Source organism: Cydia pomonella, chromosome 2 (assembly GCF_033807575.1).
Source record: "Cydia pomonella isolate Wapato2018A chromosome 2, ilCydPomo1, whole genome shotgun sequence".
Classification (NCBI taxonomy): domain Eukaryota; kingdom Metazoa; phylum Arthropoda; class Insecta; order Lepidoptera; family Tortricidae; genus Cydia; species Cydia pomonella.
Window position 1 is genome coordinate 24,796,493 of NC_084704.1, and position 23,581 is coordinate 24,820,073.

A 23,581-nucleotide genomic window follows, 5' to 3' on the forward strand; every position below is an offset into this window, starting at 1 on the left:
AGAGGACACCCTGGAGTCAGCTCTCAGCGATAACTCAGTTTAATATTTATTTACGGAGCCTGCTGGTTCGGAAATCCAATTCCTCCCACGGTGGGACGTAGTTGGAGCGTCAAACAAACACCACTTAATTAGATTCCTATTTATTTAGCACTAGCACACACTTAGTCTAGACCTTAGGCACCAAACTTAAGCACTAAACACTAACACTATAGGCACTTTCACTATAACGTTATTCTAGTACTTACTAAGGTAAAATAACTAAGCGGTCCACGTAACTAGCACTAAAACCACTATTACCACTAATACTGATCACAACTTTAGGGCACTTTCACTTTTTCCTCACTTTTCCTTTTTGTTTTCCGATCGCTTGAACTGAACTGAACTGACTGTACTAACTCACTGTCCGCAGGCCGTATCTCGCCTGCTTATATAGGGCGAATACGAGGTCTCGAAAGTAACTCCAGATAATTCGAGAACGGCCTCGTTACGTGGACTTCTCTTTCTTGTGCTATCTCTTTCTCGCATTGGGCGTAGAACTTTCCCCGTATTTAACCACCTTTTCGGGTTTATCTCGGGAACCCTGAGGTTTTCAGTGATGAACCGTACCTTTTTAGAAAGCATTTACGAAGATCTACCCTATTATACCAGTTTCAGCTGAAAATATTCATGAATATAAGAATTATCTTCATCGATAGTTCAACTCCATACAAAAATAACTTTAAGTCTTAATATCTCGATAATTCTAGGCCCAATGCTTACAATGTTTGTGTCTACGGATAGCTAATCCTATGTTCTATCTATACAGGTCACTACGATCCCTGGGGAAAGCCTAACTTGGGAGAAATCAGGTGAAATTGGGTCGCCTCGACCCGAACATATAAATACCGCGCACCGAGGTCCGCGCCGCTCAGTACGCTTCCGGCTTCCGCAGCGATCGCACCGGTCGCTCACCCGCGGTGATGACGTCACGTAACAAGCTGACACAAAACGCTATTTTCATAGCGACCACAATTTTATCCTGTTTCTAGTCAATCGACCGATAAGTCAATCATACAAAGTGTGCTTGTGTCAACTTATTTCTATCCTATAGCTAGGCACCCTATAGCCATTTTATCTAGTTTTACGCGTTAGGTAATTCTTTCCGGCCCGGGTCTGTACCGTCCGAGCATTCGTCTCGGCAGGGGTCCATGCTGTCCGTAACAGTGGCTGTGACAGAATCGGACAGACAGACGGACATGACGAATCTATAAGGGTTCCGTTTTTTGCCATTTGGCTACGGAACCCTAAAAAGATAATCAAAAAGGTCGAATAAGGTTCCATACTATTCTTTGAGGATATTACTTTAGGAGCTACTAACACAGACAGGCTGCTCCAAAGTAAATAATAAAAAACCGGCCAAGAGCATGTCGGGCCATGCTCAGAGTAGGGTTCCGTAGTTACTCCTCCGTCACAATAAGCTAAACTGGAGCTTAAAGTATAGTAGATTGAACAACCAAGGGATGAACTGTGGATGTACGTCTTTTTACTATGAAGGGGAAACTTTTTGCGATAACTCAAAAACAGCTAAACTGATCATATCCGCTATAGTTTTCGTTAATGTCTTTTTTAAGCTCTATTTCCAAGATTTTTTTCATATTTTTTGGACCTATGGTTCAAAAGTTAGAGGGGGGGGACACTTTTTTTTTCTTTGGGAGCGTTTATCTCCGAATATATTCACTTTATCAAAAAATGTTTGTTGAAGACCCCTATTAGTTTTAAGAGACCTTTCCAACAATATCCCACACAGTAGGGTTGAAGCAAAAAAAAATTCACCCCCACTGTACGTGTAGGGGAAGTACCCTAAAAAAATATATTTTAGATTTTATTGTACGTCTTTCTTGGCTTTATTGATTAATATATCCATGCCAAATTTCAGCTTTCTAGCACTAACGACCACGGAGCAAAGCCTCGGACAGACAGACAGACAGACGGACATGGCGAAACTATAAGGGTTCCTAGTTGACTACGGAACCCTAAAAATGGTAATTTGTTAATTTCTTCGAAACCGCTACACCGGTTGTTATGATACTTTGTACAGTCAGCATCAAAAGTAGCGGATGAAACAACGCGCCAAAAGTATCTGATATTCCGGATAACTTTTCCAAATATAGATAAATTTATAAAATTCGCGCTCGAAAGTATATCTTTTACAGTCTTAGTTGTTCTATATTAAATACATCACTTTTTGTTAAGCTGTTACAGAATGGTAGATACTTATGAAACGTTATTTGATCCGCTACTTTTGATGCTGACTGTACACTGGTTCTAAATACCCTAATGCATATGTACATTTCGGCTTTGTCCAATGGACACACTTTTTAGAGGCAAAAATTGTTCTGTTCTGTGTAGAATAGTGCCTTACTAAGAAGCATTCTTCATAAATTCAAATGTCTCAAGACATTAGCAAGCACAATAGTCAACGTATAATTAAGATATATTTAACATTTTGGATACAAGTAACTTTTTAAAACTCAATATTTTGCAGTTTTTTATTACTATTAATATCAGTCATAAACCAACTCAGCTTTTGTAACAAAATGTGCCCAAAGTTCTTAAATAGTGTTTTGTATGATACTGGTCGTGGTTCAAAAGGAAAACGTATTATCAAACACACTTATATTAACTTCACTTGCAACATTATAACTTAGTAACAATATAATATCATCTTTCAGGTCGGTTTTTAGTTTACCTCCTCCTAATAGCCGTATCGATCTGAAACTCTGCAAGTAGGTATTGAGCCAGGAGATGGATAGTGGATGAAACTTGTTGGTAGCTCTAGCTACTAATAGACCCCTCAAGATTGAACTCATAATTTCATTTTGTTGCTCGCCCGGTTCAAAAGTTAGACGGCGAGACACAATATTTTTTGATTCGGAGTGATTGTTTCTAAATTCTCATATCAATAATCAAAAAACGTTTTTTGTAATCTTTATGTTATTTTTAAATAACTATCTAATGACGTGCTACATGTTGATTTTATTGATTTAAAAACCTTGGTATCAGGATTTTAAGGGACGTTTTTTTCTCTAGTATACTAACTGTGACTCTCTTGTGAACGCGGGTTCAGTTTTTTTCTCTCACTCTCACTGGGCGTAAGCATGAGCGAGACCGTTGTACGTGCCCGGAATGGCGGATATATTTAAATTTTTATTTTTGTCTGTTTTTAATTAAAAAATAATAATCGATGAGTTCAATCAAAAATAAAATTGCGCATTGTTTAAAGCATTTTTTATGTTTTTATCTTTTGTGCAAAATTTGTTAGTATGTTCGTGATTTTTTTTCTATCGACCGGAAGTCAAGATATCAGCCTACCGCGAAAATCGAAATTCGCAAATTGCGGAGATCTTTCTCTTTTACTCTCACTAAGACGTAATTAGAGTGTCAGAGAAAAATGCCCGCAATTAACGAACTTCGATTTTCGCTGTTATAGCCCAGAGGGTCTACTGCGAACCACGTTCGACGTGTTGCCTATGTCACACTTATGAACGAATTTACAAGTGCGAATCGATGAAGTTAAAAAGACCTCAAGATTGCTAATTAAGTAATTACATTTTTGGCAACCGTATTGTGATAGTAAAACCACTTAAAATGACTAGCCGCTGTCATCGATTAGGACTTGACGGTTGTCAGACAGAGGCAGCGTTTAAAAAGTATCAATAATATTAAGCCTCACAAATCTAAACTAAGTAGTTTATAAAACTGTCAAAATGCAGAGATAGAGAATGACGCTTTCGTTGGTACCCGTTGAGTAGTTCACCCAGTCGTGGGTTCACGTGACCACCAATGCGTCAATGTCAATAGAGGCGAATTTTTATTTACTTGCGGGTCGTGCAAACATTGACTTCATTTGTGTTATTTTGAGTTAATGTATTTATATACGTTTTTGATAAAAAAAGTGTCGGCATATCTTACTAACCATGCCATTAATGAAATTCGTTATATATATATATTTTTTTTTAATCTTTCGCGATATAATTAGTATATTTGTATATTTCAGGTACCGCTGGTGTGATGTCGTGGAGGCGGACCTGCGTCGGCTGAATGCCAATTCATGGCAGGAAACCGCGCTGTATCGGGACAGGTGGCGTTCTCTCGTTTCGGAGGCCAAGATTATTTTTGGATCGCTGAGCCAAAGCAGTTAGTTAGTTAGTTATATTTCAGAAAGCCTTTTTGATGAAAGGGCTTAATTTTCCTATACATGATTTTCAAGCAAATTCAGCCCCTCTATGTACATTACCCATCCTTATGCACCGGTAGAGTTAACACTATTATCTGTAATCTCAAAAAGATAGGCATTTATATGACAAATAGAATTATAGATTGATTGGTACTTAAACCAAAATAAATACCCAATTACTTAAAAAGTCGATGACATGCATCAAACATGTGAACAAAATGAGCTGACGGCAATATCAGAACAGAATATAACAACAAATCTCAGTAAGAGCAGCTAATGCATGTGAATATGGAGAAAGTTTCCGAGCCGCCATTCGCAGCGCAATCTCAAATTAAATCTACGTCGGCTCTCAGGCTACCAGACAGCTCCACTGTCGCGCCGGCAAGAAATGACGTATTAACCCTGATAGTTCCTATATCCATACACTCTTTGGGCTCAGTTCGGCACCACCCGCTGAGAGAATATAGTTTATTAATAATACGGATCAAGAATATACAGGAAAATGGATCAAGGGTGACGGAAGATCACATTTCTGTGCATTGTAAAAGCAGAATCAAGGGATACTAATGCTTGACATTTATCCGTATCAAGAAATAAGTAGTACTTTCAGACTACATCTAAACTCCTACAGGTAGGTACGCTAGAAATATTCTCTCAGACATTTCATTGTTTTTATGACTCTTGTGAATTAAAAAAAAACTTTCGTTAGAATACAACTATATTACGCTATTACGGAACTTAAGGAATTAACTGTTTTGCCAATTAGTTTCTTCCAAACATTGAATATAATATAATAGGCATGATAATAGGGCCACTAAGTTTGCACGCTATAATCTCAAACGCTGTAATAGCGGCCACCAATTATATATTATTGGGGGTGAGTTTTACAAGCCAGTTGGCAAACTACGAGTATATGGACATTTTCCGAAGATAAGCTTTTCTCGCTGGATATTTTATTCCCTTACTCTCTTATTTGGATTGTTCATCGTGTATTTTTTATTTTGTTTGTATTTGGCAATAAAGATAATACAATACGTATACAGCCTACACCTACAGCTTCACCTGCAGTACACACGAGTAAAACTGCAATATCCATATAAGTAGTACCATAGTCAATATGACTGCAAAAAGTAAACCGAAATGGAAAGTAATTGAATGGATTGTTTGGTTGTCGCGATTAATCTATAAACCCAGATTTTTATTTGCATGAATACTTAAACAGGTCGGAGATTAGGGAAAATGTTTTGATAAAGAAATTAGCATAATGATTAGCATTCCGAGTATGACTGACCCCCAGGATTAAAACTGCAAAAATAATTTATATAAAATTTATTACTCCTATAATTCATTCAAATAGCACCAGTCTAGCCCAGGAAAATTTATACCAAACTGGTTTCGTTAAAATTAACAATAACATCATTTAGTTGCGTACATAATGATTCGTTCGGCGTTTATAAATAATTTTGGACAGTATTCATTCAAATGGCTTTGATTAGGACTAAGCGAGGCTTAAAAGTACAATTATATTTATAAGTTGGGCTACAGTGTGAAACGAATGGGTTTACAAATCATACTTAGGTATGTCGTACGTAGTTAAATAACGCTTTCCAACTGCGTTTCTAATATGTTCCTCCTAAAACAAAAAGTATAAATAATATGTTTATTTATTTTGGCACTTGGATACAGTATAGTAACAAAAGATATTTAATTACACACTATTCCACGCTCCAGGACAATCATTTCTTGATGAAGATGGGTGGGTATCATTTTCGTATTTTTCCTGGCATGTCAAAAGTATACAACTAAGCTGTACTTATTATTACTTGCATATACTTAAATGTCAGACTACACAAAAGTTCGCTAAACATAGCGAACTTTCATAGAGCCTGATGTACGACTAGTTCACACATTATTTTCTCTCGAAATTGTCGGGCAAATAATTGTCTTTGCCTGGAATGCCTGTGCCACCGGAGTCTCCCAACCACGGGTACCTGAAAATTTAATTAATATTTTCAATGACGTTATATTTGCATTTCAAAACTGTAAGGACTGGAAGCATATTATACAAACTAGCAGTTGTTGTGTTTCAATTTGAAAAATAAAAGGTTTATATTACGACAAAATAAAACGTTTTTATTTTAGTTTAGGATCTGAAATAGACAGTTTTGTTTTTAGCAAATAACACATAACTTCTGCCTATTTAACGTGTTATTCAACCACCTTTGGGACTATAATTATGATTCATAAATTATAAATTGCTTAACCAATACAAAACAACACGTTCCGTTTAAAATCGTTATCACAAAAACCTCTTTCTGACAATAAGATCTTATTAATAAATAAAACCGGCCAAGAGCATGTCGGCCTATGCTCAGTGTAGGGTTCTGCAGTTACGCTTCCGTCACAATAAGCAAAACTGGAGCTTAAAGTATAGTAGATTGTTAACCAAGGGATGAACCGGTACCTTTCACCCGAGTTAAAGAAATAGGCAAATTTGCATAATCATTACCTAATTAAAGTAACAGATCTAACTTGCAATCAGAGACTTTGCATGTCTAAAGATAAAAACATTTAGATTGCTATATAGATGAATAAAACACATATTTTAGCAAACTGGAGTAAATTTAAAATGATTTGGTTCATTAAAGCATGAAAAAGTAAAGTATAACAATAACTCCTAGACATAATGCATCGTACATGAGTGCAATAAACGAATATGAATATAAAATTAGAGGGATCGCCTCTTACTTTTAAATTTTTACTCTTTCGTTTTAAAACTGCCACTAGTCAACGACTTTACTCGTACAGCCAATGAAACTGTTTAAGACAAAATAAATAAAAATAGAATGAGTAAAATTAGCAAATTTTTTATCTAAAATTTTAGCTTATTTACATGAATAATGCCAAATAACTTTAACAACCCATTTAATGTCGTATAATAACGTTTAACGTACACATCCACAGATGTACGTCTTTTTACTATAAAGGGGAAACTTTTTGCTATATCTTAAAAACAGCTAAACCATCATGTCCGCTATAGTTTTCACTTAATGTCTTTCTTAAGCTCTACTTCCACGATTTTTTTTTCATATTTTTTGGACCTATGGTTCAAAAGTTAGAGGGGGCTGACACATTTTTTTTTTCGGAGCAATTATCTCCGAATATATTCAGTTTATCAAAAAATGTTTGTTGAAGACCCTTATTACCTTTCCAATGATACCCCACAATGTAGAGTTGAAGCAAAAAAAATACACCCCCCCTTTACGATTAGGAGAGGTACCCTAAAAAAAATATTTTTTTAGTTTTTATTTTACGCGACTTTATCGGCTTTATTGATTTATATGTCCATGCCAAATTTCATCTTTCTAGCACTAACGACCACGGAGCAAAACCTCGGACAGACAGGCATACAGACAGACAGACAGACATGGCGAAACTATAAGGGTTCCTAGTTGACTACGGAACCCTAAAAAACAACATAAGCAGCTAGTTTATAGGTACCTTAAATTAGATTTTGAACTCAAATGCTTATTTTACTAACTCTTTAAACTTATTTGGTATCGTTATATTGTTCACAGAAACGAAATAATAGCTTGTTATCAAATAAAAGGACTGACAGTACCAATTAACTCTATTTTACTCGCATTTGCTTTGAGCCGGTTTTATTTAATAGACCTATTGTTTCTTTTGTACTTCTATGAAAATTCTGAAAACCAAGTAAATCATGATAATTAGTAATATACACAAACAACCTGTCTAAGATGTCAATGTCTAATTTAACTACGCATTTTTTTATATTATCGACGTTGTTACCACATTTATATTTTTATCTATATTAAGTATTTAAAAAATATTGTAATTCATATCATCATATTTTAGTCTTATATTATCTTTTACCAGAGATTTACTGTAAATACACTAAATCTCTGGTTTAACCCTGTGTCAGGAAAGTAAATACCGATCACTATTTCAACTATAGATCAGGTCAAATAATGATAACTTAAAGTCACACATATTATAATTACAAAATATGTGTTGAAAACGTAAACGACTGACGACGAGAAAATGAAAACGACCCAAACTATGAATGGTGTGTCGATGTGGCATTGTATTGGTAATAATGTAGACGTAAACTTAATAACATGATTTTTTTATTGGGTCTATAAGAAAATTTATTAAAATTAAAGACTGTGGATGAACTTGACACACATTTGTTTGAATATCATAAAGGTACCAATGTTCTGAAAGTTGCAACGCTTGACTAGTTAATACCAACTATAATATTATTTTAACCATTTAACAATCACATATTAGGTATTAGTTTAATATAAGTATACTTGTTTCTGTACTATGGATGAAAATTACACAAAATCCACGTTGGTAGCCACTTTGTATACACGGTGAAAATAAAAGAATGTCATCTCTAATTGGGTACTTAACTGAAACAGTATCAAAAACGAAATACCATTTTTTTCCTAAACAAACATATATTAATTACGACGCAAATGATTATTATTATATGATTAATGTTCTGAAAACTATTATAAAAAAAAAAACAATGTTAGTATTTTTGAATACTTATAAGTTAAACCTACAGGTCTAAGATTTCGGTGCCCATCCATAGGACGGGCATATTACAGTACAATAAAACCTACATATCCTACGTATTTAATCATGTTGTATCTTACATATTTTAATCAATACAATTACTGGATATGTAATTATAATTAGATTACGCCTGCTAGTGCGTACGTATATACTTATCTACCATGTAGCGTTATTTAATAAGTTATCTAAAAGTATATAATTATATAATCACAAGATTTTCGGAAAACTAAATGAGTAATTTTATTTCTTGTAGGTATCATATTAATTTGGCGAGATACATAAATGTATAATCTGCAAATAAAAAACATAATATATGTATCCGTTATAAAATACTCTTAAAATTCAGTAAATGTTTTCTGGATGGAATGTCAATCTGTTCACAAAAATCAGAAAAATGTACTGAGACAAAGTTATTACTTTTCTTTTGAACTATTTTAGCAGCTTCCATTCTTTCTTTATTTTCAACCCTCGCCGCTTTTGTTTGATACAAGTCTCACAATTTTGTTCGTGTCAAGTCCTTAAAAGGTTTTAACGAGATTATAATAATGTAGTAATCATATTCATATCATATATAACGAAGACGTCTAAAACGATGTTTGTAACTGTGATCCAGCATGTGGAAGTCTACATTCCATGTAGATACATTCTGGGTAAGACAAGCACAATGAGCAGACGGTAACACAAACAATCTGCCAACACAAATTTAAAGGTTTCATATAAGTATACTCACAGAACAAAGTGAATTCTAAAAACTAACTAGGAGCATAACAGCGTATTTGTGCATTTCAATATTGTGATATTTGACAAAACATTGAGTATATGTAGTTGCTATGATTTGAATTAAACACGAGTTTAGTAGTTACGTAAGATAAACTAGATGTTTTTCTTATATTTGGTTATTATTAGCAAACATTTAAATTATCATACCACAGCTAAATATTATTTCTTGATATCTTATTGATCAAAAATTTGCTTTACTTATAGAATAATCGTTGGTTATAATATGTACTAAGAAAACAGCTAGAGCTGCCACTTATCTCAGGCGCCTGGTTAAGATAGCTGAGTTTTATGACTAAACCAGTAGATATTAGGTATATTTCACATTTTTACTTACGTACTTGACAAAACAGCTTCATGTAGCTAAGCCTTCTACCTCAGTTAAGTAAACGCTAAATCTATATTATCAAAGAGTATTTATACACCTAATTCACCTATTTCATTTAACTAACTAGCTATATATTACAAAGCTATTCTACGCACTTTGCCTGTGACCAATAACATATTTGAAATTAATTCAATAGTTAGAAAACACAATACGTATGAGTTCTCTAACTATTGAAATTAATTACCGCGTATATTCAAAGCCCAGGCGTATCGTTTAGAATTCATATTTGTTTAGTTTCAGACATAAATAGGGAGATACTGACTGGTTAGGACATTCGCTGCAGGTCTCCATGTAGCGGGTGTCGGTGAAGTTAAGGTCGGGGTGCTTGAAGGATAGCGCGCACTTGTTGGGCAGATTGCAGGGCGCGCGCGGCAGCTCCTTGTCGCATCGCCACGCCTCGTACTTGTTGTTCATCTGCTTGTTGGTTTGTGGGTCCGTTATCCAGGTGAGTGCTTGCGTCATTGTTAGGAACCATACGTCGGGGCTGGGGATATAATTATTTAAATATTGGTGAAAAACGTGTCATAACAATGTTGACGCAAAACATTGGAAAATGGGAATACATTTGAGTGTACGGACGAATAAAATATACATCGTACTTAGTCAATACTTACAGATTATTAGCCCATTGAAGAAACTTATGTAAACCTTGCTCTAATGCCTTAATTTGGAACCAATTTGTATGAAAAGGCATCATGTACGGTGCTCGGTTCTGTTCGTAGTGTCTGTTAAAATCTTCTTGCAGCCATTCTAGTACCTAAAAATAATACAATTGTATTGTGTTATTTTATTTCAAAGATAAAAAAGTATTTTAACTCCAGTAGCCCGTAATGTTATGAACTGAATATTTTCGATTCATACTTATACGAATCAAACACAAATTACTATCCAATAGCAAAGTTATTCTTACATCTTCAGAGTCGTGGTTGTGGAGTACGCATTGATCCAAATATGGGCAGTGCCCGCCCTCAAACGATGCCACGTAGTGGGCGTTGAACGGGATCTCCCACAGCCCTGCGAACCAAAACATACCTTAAACTATTGACAATAACGTTCATCACTCATTGGCTTGTAGGAATATAACTTAGAAATGAACAAAATCAAAAAGGTAAATTGGCTGCGTTTTATTCACAAAGCCTGAAATTCGGCCTCAAATTAAATTAAGTACCTTTTTGTTTCTAGACGACTTTAATAAAGAATTTTTAAGTGTATTATTTGTTTTATAAAAAAAAAAAACTTTATTTCTGATACATCATTATCAGTGGTTAGTAACAGTCATACTCGTAGATAAATAAGAAGTACCTAAGCATAGAGTGCTCACTCCATACAACCAAAACGCTAATTATTTTCGTAGTTGATATCTATCATTGAATAGCGTAATTATCAGTACCGCTATTTTGATACTAGATGTGTCAAATGTCAATTGATGTTCGTTAATTCATTATTTTCGTATTATTTTATTGAAATTTCTTTCGTATTGTTTTATTGCGGTAATTAAAGTTAATTGTTACAATACCTTCAGAAAACATGAGTGAAATAGTGATGAAAATGGATTACATTTTTTAAGTTGTATTTTAACCTTCCAAATATGCTCTCACTGCTGTCGTGAAAATTTTTGTGTACTACACGAGTTCAAAGTTATTTACATCTCGTGCGCTTTTGAGTCCCTTACTGCACTCAAGATTCTAAATTACTATTAATTATAGAATCTTTTGCTTGCACGGGACTCAAAATAAGCACTCAAAGAAATATCAAACTTTGCTCTCTTGTTGTACAAATAACTATTGTAATACGAATGACATAAAAATTGTCAAGACAAGTCATAAAAACTCGAACTTTCGACATCTGATTTCACCCTAGCTATATCACCCTAGAATTATGGACTAATTTCTCCTGGATTAATTTTCACGTATTTTGCTGACGCAGACATATGAGCCGAAATTGACACGATACCTCGCTACAACGAAAATTGATTGACGTTGCCCTGAAACAGCACAACTGCGCCTGGATAGTGGATATGACATGCGCAACGTCGTGAGCCTGCAATATCCCTATGTCATTTTAAATACTTAAGTACATGTCATTTTGGTACTAGATATCTACATTGTAGTTAAGTTATTTTTTTCCATCGTTACGTATTACTATGGCAAATTTACATAGTATGAGCATTACGGCCCGATTCGAAGAATGAAATACGATAACGATAAGTTCTGGTTTAGAAAAGTTCTCATTTAGATATCGTGTATATGTCGTATAATTGACATAAGCAGCTCGATTCGGGCAACCAATGTCACTTTGACGTTAGAAATATTGTAGAGAGATATGGAGTGTGGAATTAAGAGGAGTGACATCTCTTATGGTAGAACTGTTGCAAAAGTGTCCAGCTGTTAGCTATAAATAATAGTTCCAAATCTCTCCAGAGTAGCGCTAGAGTAGCTAAGAACCTAGGCGCTATTGACGGAGTGAAGTGCGCTGTCTATGATTTGATTTTTTTGTTCAAGTATTCTAGGTATTGTAGCGCCACCTATTTATGGTTTTTTGATGACACTTTTTGGTACATGGGGATTTATTTCCTTACCTCCACCTTCCGTATAGAGAGATCTTGTTGGGATCACAGCGGAATCGAAATAAACGTCAATTTTGACATGTCGTTTAGTTATCGATCTTTTAAGTTTTAAAGATCTTTTCATGATCTTAAACGTGTCTTAATCATTCTTCGAATCGGGCCGTTAGTAAGTATAAGCATAGAGAAATAAGAAGAAGAATGTATGGAGCTATGGAATGAGCATAGAGTGCTCATTCCATAGCTCCATACATCTGTTTTAGTACCAAAAGTTCGACTAGCGGAATTATCAGGCCGCGTAGCCAACGTTACAATCGTTCACGCTCCGTAGCGTATCGTAGCTAGGTATGTCTCTCTATCACTCTTCCATATTAATGCGACTGTGACAGTTGCGTTTTGTTCGCCACGTAGCGTGAACGATATGCACGTTGGCTATGCGGCCAGTAGGTACCGTTACCCCTAGATGTCTCGGGTGTAGCGAAAATTGACGAAAATTGTATTTCTCAACAATTTACAACTAATATTACAAGCAGAAGGAGTTGAAAATAGAGTTTCAGTTTATCAGGTTATAATATTAAGTAACTGGAAATTATTGAACATTAGACTTTTCATTCGTCGCAACATCTATTGTCACTCGATGCTAGATGTCGACTACGAAGATAATAAGCGTTTTGGTACCAAAACTGATGTATGGAGTGAGCACTCTATGCTTACTTATTTATTTCTCTATGTTAGGCGGGCGATAGGAGAGTAGGCTACTTGCTTACCAGGGAAAGTCTTAGTGGGGCAGGTTCCGGACTTGCACTCGTGCGGGATCTTGTAGTCGAGTGTGTAAGGCCACACCGGCACTGGCGACGGCGGCACGCCGACCGAGCTGTCGTACACGAACCCAAAGTCTTCTAACACCTGCAAAATATATTAGCGTAAATACAAACCAAACTTCGAAATACTCATGTGGGAAAGATTAGCACAATGGGCCACCGCTGATTATACTACGATGTTATGATTTTATTAGGGCAAATGAACTGCGTGTTGAAATATCTGCCCAATTTACAGCTCAGTCAACAAAAAGTTAAAATGACATCAATCTAAAATGTTACAATTATCGGACTCATATTATGGGTCCATGTAGATAGTCCTTTGCACCAGACGAAACTGGAAAAGACAGACTGAGTTGAGACACACACAGTTGAGTAGTTTTGGGGTTTCATCTAATAATCAGAGCGAAAATAACTTTAATAGGTACACAACATCCGAGTGAAACCAAACAAAGTTTGTTTTAAAATTAATCAAACCGAAATTAACTAAAGCCTTTCATAAATCCTGAGTGAAGAAGCATTACAAAAGTTATACTCAATTGTTTTTCATTTTCAGAACTGTGGAAACTGTAGAATAAGCAGTGATGAAAACAATTGAAGCCCTAAAGTTGGTGCTCGGTTTGGCAGGCAGCGATAAGGCCTTGTGCGGGAGACTGGTTTTAGTTCTACGCTTTCAGATGAACACATGACTAAGCGGGCACGAAATACTCCGCGCTTCAAAATCTGCCAAGCTTAAACGATTCATACGGGTACTTTTGAGTACAGACTGTAGACACAATGCTAAACCTAATACAGATAGATTACCATTTGTATAAATTATAAATTCGTTGATTGAATCATATGTAAATTGTTCCATGTTTTAATTGATCCTATTGTGTTACCGAAATGATGCATTTATTTATATTTATTTCACTCACATAAAAGTTAAGCCAATACACTTACATGCCATTTTTGTCACTAATAAATGTAATGAACATGCGCCAAACTCTAAAAATTCAATATACCTACGTTTGTAAACGATTTGTAAGCAGAAAAAAATACGTTAACATTTATAAAAATGTTGTACATTATATTTTATTTCATTATTTTATTCACTTTACATCTGCACTACTGGCTGCATTTTAATAAAAGTTACTCTGCTTTGTTTCGTTCGATTTAAAAACAAAAAATAAACAATTATATTTACTACACTACGGATTTGAAGTATTTGAACAGAGCTAATTTTGAGTGGACGGCTATAGTATATATGACAATCTGAGATTGATTATTACAATACATTTCACATAGCTTGGTTATGATGACAGCTGTCATTTCAATACATATTTTGCATTTTAAGGTTACAAACTATATGGAGATGACAGGTCATCTGTCGGTGATCCGTACCCAAGCTATGTGAAAAGAATATATAACGGACGTCCACATCGAATGACTATTTGACTGACACTGGCAAATGTTATCCGATGTATAGATCGTGTCATTCACAAAGAAGCGTGCCTTGACTCTATTGTCATCTTATTAAAGGTTAGATTTGATAAATCTGCGCGTCATAACGCTGACGCGAACTATAATTTCCTCAAGCTCCTTGTGAATTGCCATTACCACCGACATCTTACACATCTTACATCTACATCACTGGCAACCACGACGTACCTAGTCGATTTCTGTAAGCGGCCGAATTACGTGAAATAATAATTACATACCTACGTAATTATCAAACCTGCGGTGGCAGCATGGTTCCATTTTTATCACTTGTCACTATGCCCGTCACTTTCGCGCTTACATACTTGTTAGAACGTGATAGGCATTGTGACAAATAGACCAATAGTGGGACCGGATTTTTGCCCTATAAGTTTCGATAATTCTAAAGAGTGAAAAGTGATGTTTATCTGGTATGGGACATATTTTTAAGCATATTTGTAATATATGAAGAAAATTTAGAACGAGCGTTAGATATAAATAAGGTATTTATGTATTTTTATTGATGAATTTTGAGTATTGAATTAAAGTACAAAATTTAAGCATCGTCTTTTATAATATGTATGAGGCTTTATGCTATCAAATTTTTAGAAAAAAAATCAACGTGCTACTTTGTCAAACTCAAATTAGCTTATTATTTTGTCAATATTGAATTAAAGTTTGAAAAATCCACAATATCATATCTAAATTCTTAAGTTAATAGGCAAGGCAAAAAATTAGAAGAATAGGATATGTGCTTTACAATTAATATGCGTTTTTTGTCCTGTAAGATCTAATATTGAATTAAAGTCCGTAGAGATAAGTCTATTACTATAAAATAATATATGCAGCCATTTTATGGAAAGTAAGAAATATCTGTGTGTAGCTTGCATTGTAATAGTAAAATCAACTTAAAAAGGCGCGAAATTCATAACCACGCCGCGCTGGTCCGTCAACATGTCGGCTCGGCGCGCGGGAGCCTATCGTAGCCGACCTAGTGAGCGATAGATACCTCGCCCCGCCCGCGCCCCCCGCTCAGCTTCGCAAGCGCTGTTTGTCTTTTCTTTCAAATCATTCATTTGTTTGTTTATCGTGCACATAAATTAGATGCGGACATTACATGAATTTAATTATAGAATAAAAGTTATTATGACTTCAAAATGAGTGAAAAATGTTTGATATGTGTACTGTACTTACTTAGTAACAGAGAAAAAACGAGGAATTGAGCAGCTAATAACTGCGAGCAAATAATCTTTCTTGGTGATGGGAAAGTTAAATATTTCTACGGGAAGGAGGAACTACGTTTCCATAAAAAGTGTAGATTATACATTGAGTCGAAGGCTATACCGGCGTACAAAAGACTAATGGAGGTGGCATCAGAGGGCTTACCGCGAACCACGTTCGACGTGTTGCCTCCCTGTCATACTTACGTACGAATTTACAAGTGCGACAGAGAGGTAACACGTCGAACGTGGTTCGCGATAGGCCCTCAAATGTACAGCCAAGTGACGATGATGAAAATTACATTTTCAAAACTTTTGTCTTTTGTTACCATTGTGTTAGCCGCCTGTACTTACTTTCAACATATATTAGTAGTTTATGTTACTGCTACATAATAAAAGGCATTAAAATACACGAGTGTGGGCTTAGGAAACGAACGAAGTGAGTTTCTTAAAAAGATCACACGAGTGTTTAAATGCCTAATTATCTTATACCTTTAAACGAGCAATTCTTGTATATATATATATTTCCGGGATCTCGGAAACGGCTCTAACGATTTTGCTGAAATTTGGTATATGGGGGTTTTTGGGGGTAAACAATCGATCTAGATTAGTCTTATGTTTGGGAAAACGCGTGTTTTCGAGTTTTCATGCGTTTTTCTTTCGACGCAGAATATGGTCGCTAATTTCGTGTTGCCGGCCACTGTTCGTCTGGTCCAGCGGGTTAAGACGCGGACTGCTAAACGAGTGTTACGGGTTCGAATCTCGCCTGGTGACTACCTTTTGTTTTTTTTTTTATATGTTCAATTTTATATATAATTTTTTAATTTCTATTGTTTTAGACAAGTTTAATTTAGTAAAAGAATTTAGTTAAGATTATCACCTATACACCACCATATTACAATAAATAGTTAGTTATAACCGAGCAAAGCTCGGTCGCCCAGGTACTGTATAGTTATTGCAGGTAGTTCGCAATCACATTTTTAGCACAGGCATTATAAGAGAGGTATGGGCATTGTAAATGTCATCTGGCTCTGTGTGGTAGGGCACAGCACAGCGGATGTCATTCCAGATCTAGAGCAGAACCCAACTGGGGAAGTACCTCCACCTTACAGAAAATCGCAGCCAAATAACATTAGACCCTACTCATAGTGTTGTGTTCCTGCCGGTGAGTAAGGTTGCCAGAGCTCAACGAGGGGTGGGAGGGTGTTAGGGTCGGCAACGCGCATGTAACTCCTCTGGAGTTGCAGGCGTACATAGGCTACGGATACTGCTTACCATCAGGCAGGCCGTATGCTTGTTTGCCACCGACGTAGTATAAAAATAAATTTAAAAAAAACACACAATTAAAATATTTCATACGACATGTGCTAATTATTTGTCTCAGTGTAAACAAAAATATATCATAATTATGATATCAATTTTCAAATTCAAAATGGCGGACATGTTTTATAACTTATTTTAAGAAATTATGAGTAGTTTAAGACTTTAAAAAGCAAGAAATTGTTTCTTGCTTCTGTTTGTATATGTATCATGTAGTATTTGATGTTTTCATTATTTTTGAAAGTCCTCAGGGTGCCGATTATGAAAATGACATCCATTATGGAACCCAAGATGGCGGACATTCATTTTTCTTAAAAATCGGTATGGGTGTCATCTCCGAGGTTCTTCGAGGTTCCGATTACGAAAATGACGTACATTTTGCAATCCAAGATGGCGAACATTATTTTTTCTTAAAAATCGATATGGGTGTCATCTCCGAGGTTCCTCGGGAATCCGATTACGAAAATGTTCGTTTTGAAATCCAAAATGGCGGAAATTATTTTTTCTTAAGTCGATATGGGTGTCATATCCGAGGTTCCTCGGGATTCCGATTACGAAAATGACGTCTATTTTGAAATCCAAGATGGCGGACATTAATTTTTCTTAAAAATCGATATGGGTGTCATCTCCGAGGTTCCTCGGGGTTCCGATTACGAAAATGACGTTCATTTTGAAATCCAAGATGGCGGACATTAATTTTTCTTAAAAATCGATATGGGTGTCATCTCCGAGGTTCCTCGGGGATCCGATTACGAAAATGACGTTCATTTTGAAATCCAAGATGGCGGAAATTATTTTTTCTTAAAAGTCGATATGGGTGTCACATCCGAGGTTCCTCGGGATTCCGATTACGAAAATGACGTCTATTTTGAAATCCAAGATGGCGGACATTAATTTTTCTTAAAAATCGATATGGGTGTCATCTCCGAGGTTCCTCGGGGTTCCAATTACAAAAATGACGTCAATTTTGGCGGTTCTTGTTGGTGCAGATTTCAAAAATAGAGACCATTTTAGAATTAAAGGTGGTTGATATCACGGCTACACACATCGACACCCATTTCAAAAAGTAGCGTCCGCCATATTTATTTTCAAAATAGATGCCATTTTTGAAATCCACACCCCTAAAAACCCAGAAAACAACACCCATGACGACTTTTTCAAAAAAGTGACGTCCGCAATCTTTATTTCCAAAATGGACGTCATTTGTAAAATTAGTACACATACATCATACAACATGAAAACTAAAAACATTTCCATCCTCTTTTGGGCAGTTGTGTAAGTCTGTGATAATCCTAGGTAGGTACGGAGACCTTGAGCGGTGTCGGCATTTACGCAAACATCAAAGGCGTCGGCCCACTGTTACTTTTTACACTGTGCTTTTAGTGTGTAAACGAAAACGTCACATGATATATCAAAAGAAAAGTTATTTTATCTTATACCTTTAAACGAGCAATTCTTGTATATATACGTATATATACATATATAAATACATATATATATATAATTATATTTCTGTGACCTCGGAAACGGCTCTAACGATTTCGCTGAAATTTGTTATATAGGGGTTTTTGGGGGTATACAATCTATCTAGATTAGTCTTATGTTTGGGAAAACGCGTGTTTTCGAGTTTTGATGCGTTTTTCTTACGACGCAGAATATGGTCACTAATTTCGTGTTGCCGGCCACTGTCCGTCTGGTCCAGCGGGTTAAGACGCGGGTTCGAATCTCGCCCGGTGACTAACTTTTGTTTTTTTTTTATATGTTCAAGTTTTATATAATTTTTTAATTTTTATTGTTTTACAGTACAGTTTAATTTAGTAAAAAAAATGACCTATGTAATAAGAGAAATCGACAATAGATGGCGTTACTCTGTGACAAGTGCTGTAAGGTTAAAATCGATTGTAAATAATAATAATTGTCAGTTCACATTTTACTTTTTAAGTTTTTGTAGATTATCACCACCATATTACAATAAATAGTTATAACCGAGCAAAGCTCGGTCGCCCAGGTACTATATTACTAACTGTACTAGGTTGCCTTTTTAACAAGTTGGTCCAGTCCATGGTTGCCTACATTTTATATAAAAATCGGTTAATCTAGGCGACCATTAACTGGACCAACTTTTTTAATACGGCAACTTTCAAATAAGCTTTCATTTAATATATCATACGATGAAATAACAAACAAAAAAACTATCCGTACGCAATCTTACAAGGCAACCTACTTGAAATGTATCACTGTGAATTTTGTCTTACATTTATTTCTTATCAGAAATAAATAACATGAGGGTGCATATACCTTATAACGTATCTCTATATAACTATCGGTTATCAATATTAGCATTAGCGGTTAACAACAACATTCCCCTTAAAACAAATAACTATCGCGAGGAAAATACCAAGTCCAAACATCTGAAAAAAATCGGGAAAGAAAAGCTGCAACTGGCTTTTAAAATGGTACAAGGAAGGGTGGTCATCTGTATGAGAATATGTTTTTTTTGTCTCTATTTGACCCAATGGTTGACTGGTAGAGAATGCCTTTTGGCATTAAGTCCGCCATTTGTGTTTTTTTTTGTTTGTGCAATAAAGTTTAAATAAATAAATAATATTCATGTAACGCGATAACGAATTCTACGTGAACGAAACCGCGGGCAATACCTATTATAGTAACAACAAAATAACAATTTTCAATTGCTATTAATTTAAAACACGCTTTAGGAATTTTTTTGATGGACCGTAGACGCAGTCAAGGGCACCCCGCTCCCCACTACCGTTGTTCGCTGCCTCCTGCCACAGCGCGCGGCGCGCGCAAACTTGCCGCGCGTTTGAAACGTAACGTATTTATATAAGCAAGGAATGCATACATACATATCAGTAATGAGTGTCGCCGTGATTTTATATTTCTAAATTTTTGTTTAGTAACTGAGATCATTGTTGATGATCGATTATTATTAACTCTACAAACTTTAATTCAATATTAGCTATACTGCTTAACCTGAAATCAATATCTAGACAAGCACATTGTCTACATGTCTAACTTTTTACTAGAATACTAAGTTGATCGATAATATCGTAATTTTGCAATATCAGCAACTCTAATTCTATATTTACAAAATAACTCGTGTTTTTACGTTTACCAGAAAGCAGCTGTTCCAGATTTCTAAAAACTGAAAATTGTACATAAATTGAAGTGTTATTCGATATGATAAAGTTTTCTGTAACTTTAATTCTATATTTACTTAGTTATTAGCAAAAATTAAAATATTTAAATATAACCGAAAGCTCAACCTTAAAATTTCTAACTTTTTACCAAAGTATTATTTAACATACTCCCAATGACATATCAAAAAAGAAAAAACTTTAATATTATCGAAACCCATTTTTGTTCAACCGCTGGTCTAAAATGATAAAAAGCCAACCATCTTAGCCCTACTGTTCACCAAATTTCACGAGAACTGGTTAAGAATAGAGACCTGTAGAAGAAAATATCCGTACAGACATACGAAAGCATTTTTGTGTAAGCTGACACGAAAACCTTTACTTACGCTCGATCAAAAAATAAAAAATCGGCCAAGAGCATATCGAGCCATGCTCAGTGTAAGGTTTCGTAGTTACCATTCTATCAGAATAGGCTAAACGGGGGCTCTTAGTAAGTATCATGTAGAAGGGAGTAACTTTGCAGTGCTTTGTACGTCTTTTTACTATAAGATAAAAAGACTTTGCCAACTAAAAAACAGCTTGAACGCTCGTGTTCGCTATAGGTTTTATTGGAAGTATTTATTAAGGTTTTGTTTTACGATTTTTTGCATATTTTTTGGACCCATGGTTCTAAAGTTAGGGGGGGTTTTATTTATTTCGGAGCGATTATTTCCGAAAATATTATTATTTTACTTTATCACCAAATGGTTGTTGGAGACCCTTATTCGTTAACCTATCCAACGATGCCCCACACCTTGACTTAAAACGAATAAAATAAAATAAAAACAAAAACATTTTGTATGGGAGGTATCCTACATTTTTTTTTTTGTAGTTTTTATTTTACCGTTCTGTCGCCATGCATGATTTATGTACCTATTCATGGCAAAATTGCAGCTTTCTAGTACTAACGATCGTGAAGCAAAGCCACGTACAGACAGACAGACAGACATGGCGAAACTATAAGGGTTCCTAGTCGACTACGGAAACCCAAAAAATGAAAATGAGACAATACAATGTACTGACCTTGAACTGCGTGTTCCTGCCGGGCTTGAGGAAAGGCGCGCGCGCGCCGATTACGTCACCACGGGAGACGTTGGCGAACTTGTTCAGGATCTCCCGCATGCCGATCATCTCGCCCGCCCACTCCTCGTAGCCCTTGTCCTGCAGGCCCTGCTGCTGTGATATGGTGCCCGTGGCGATCTGTACAAAAGCTTTCAATAAGAACACATAATATGCACATAAATTATGTTTAGTAATTAATTTTGGGATAGCAAAAAAACTTTGAAATATTTGAATAAATATTTTTGTTAAATCTATTTTATTTTAGGATAGTGGCCTCTAAAGGTGAATAAACTCCAATAAATGAATAATTTGGCTTTAAAATCGAAATAATTATATCTTGACGTACTTTACACGCTATGAGTATTTTTTTTTTACTAAAACTAGAACTTTTCCCCATACATTTAGGCTTACAGTTCTAAGACAATAAATCCACGTATGCGTATACATCATGCTTCGCGCGAAAAACACCGCGTCACCTTATGTTTGGAAATGTTATTAATATGGCCGCTTCAAAATTTCGGTCATTTATTGCTTACATATATTGACCTAATTTTGTTTCTTTTTTTGATAACATTTTCGTTACCTATTCAGAATATTATTTTTTAAGATATTCAAATCAATTCAATATTTTATTTCGAGCATAAAACCCATGTTATGTTAGTAATACAATGTGCTTATGAAACGAAGTGTTAGTAGATTCCATTTGTGGTTTTTTTTTAATATGTATTTAATTATTCTAGCGTTTTTAATGCTAGGTTGAAGAAGAAGAATGAATTACTTCTCGGGGCTAATAGGCCAATTCGAACCGTGTACGTTCGAATTGACACCAGAATGATATCTAAATGATGTCATTTAGTTATCGTGCACTTCGCTCGTACTTGTCTGTACATGTATTGGCGCGAGCGAGACGCATAATAACTAAATTACATCATATAGATATCATTCTAATGTCAGTGTGTTATCCAGCGTGCCAGCTTAGGGTTGCAGACGCACCATTGCACTCAGAATACCGTTGAGGCTGCCGCGCATTGTAGGTATGAGAAATTTGTCATTCAAGTTATGGTTTCAATGTTGTACGTGTGAGCCAATAGATGAACAGCGTTCAACTTTTGGGCAAAGCCTTGATTTTACAAATGCTTTTATACATTCTCCGGGAAAAGGTAGAAACAGTTTTGATAGCTAAAATTAATCATCTGATCAACGATTTTTTTGCCAAAACACGAGTAACGTAACTTTTTATATCTACCTATAAGATATAATACGGTTATTTTGAGTTTATTTTAGTTGGTTCAACTATTAATTTAATGTCCAAAACTTGAACGAAGACAATTTACCAGTTTAACTTTTAGCTTTTATTTCGAAAACTGAACACTTATTGATTTAGTTAAATAATTTCATCTACATCGTAACTAAAAATTTAACTAACAAGATTTTACTGGTGTATGTTTTTGGAAGTGACCTATATAATATGAATTATTTTTTGTCATCATACTTTATTTGGCCAATTTAAATTATTGTTTTCTATAAAAGCTATCTTTCGACTGCTATAAAACCATTATAATACAAGTAAGTATTATGTATTTTTTACATGTGTATACTGGGGGCTATCATTTAATACTGGTTCAACTATAGGACCAAAAAGGGTAGGGTCTTGACTAAAATGTAACTATAAATTATAATGAAATATCCACCCATTATTCCGCATAACTACGATATTACTTACTTCATGTCCTTCGTGAGCTAAAGCCTGGACCATTGCGTAGTTGCTGAAAAATTCAAAATTATTAAAGCATATCATTTAATAATTTAGAAATTGTATTTTGTACTATGAACCTAACATTTTTTTTCGTTAGGATAATATGAATATAGCTTCTATTCAGTATTTACATCTCTGATTAACTAAATAAAACTATACTGATATTTGCAGTTTTGTTCATCCATCTGAAATTCATGC

General features: G+C 35.2%; 1 protein-coding gene across 1 annotated transcript in view; it reads right to left on the bottom strand.

Annotated features, from left to right (window-relative positions):
- Positions 1 to 5,530: 5,530 nt before the first annotated feature.
- Positions 5,531 to 23,581, bottom strand: part of LOC133534724 (chitin deacetylase 1) — a 36,369-nt gene continuing 18,318 nt past the window's right edge. Inside the window, exons 6-12 of the mRNA XM_061873964.1 lie at positions 23,351 to 23,393; positions 21,589 to 21,765; positions 13,320 to 13,458; positions 10,900 to 11,003; positions 10,604 to 10,746; positions 10,252 to 10,473; positions 5,531 to 6,207 (exon numbers count right to left, since the gene is read on the bottom strand). Coding sequence (XP_061729948.1) covers positions 6,126 to 6,207; positions 10,252 to 10,473; positions 10,604 to 10,746; positions 10,900 to 11,003; positions 13,320 to 13,458; positions 21,589 to 21,765; positions 23,351 to 23,393 — 910 coding nt within the window. The 3' untranslated portion in view covers positions 5,531 to 6,125. The remainder of the gene's footprint in view (positions 6,208 to 10,251; positions 10,474 to 10,603; positions 10,747 to 10,899; positions 11,004 to 13,319; positions 13,459 to 21,588; positions 21,766 to 23,350; positions 23,394 to 23,581) is intronic.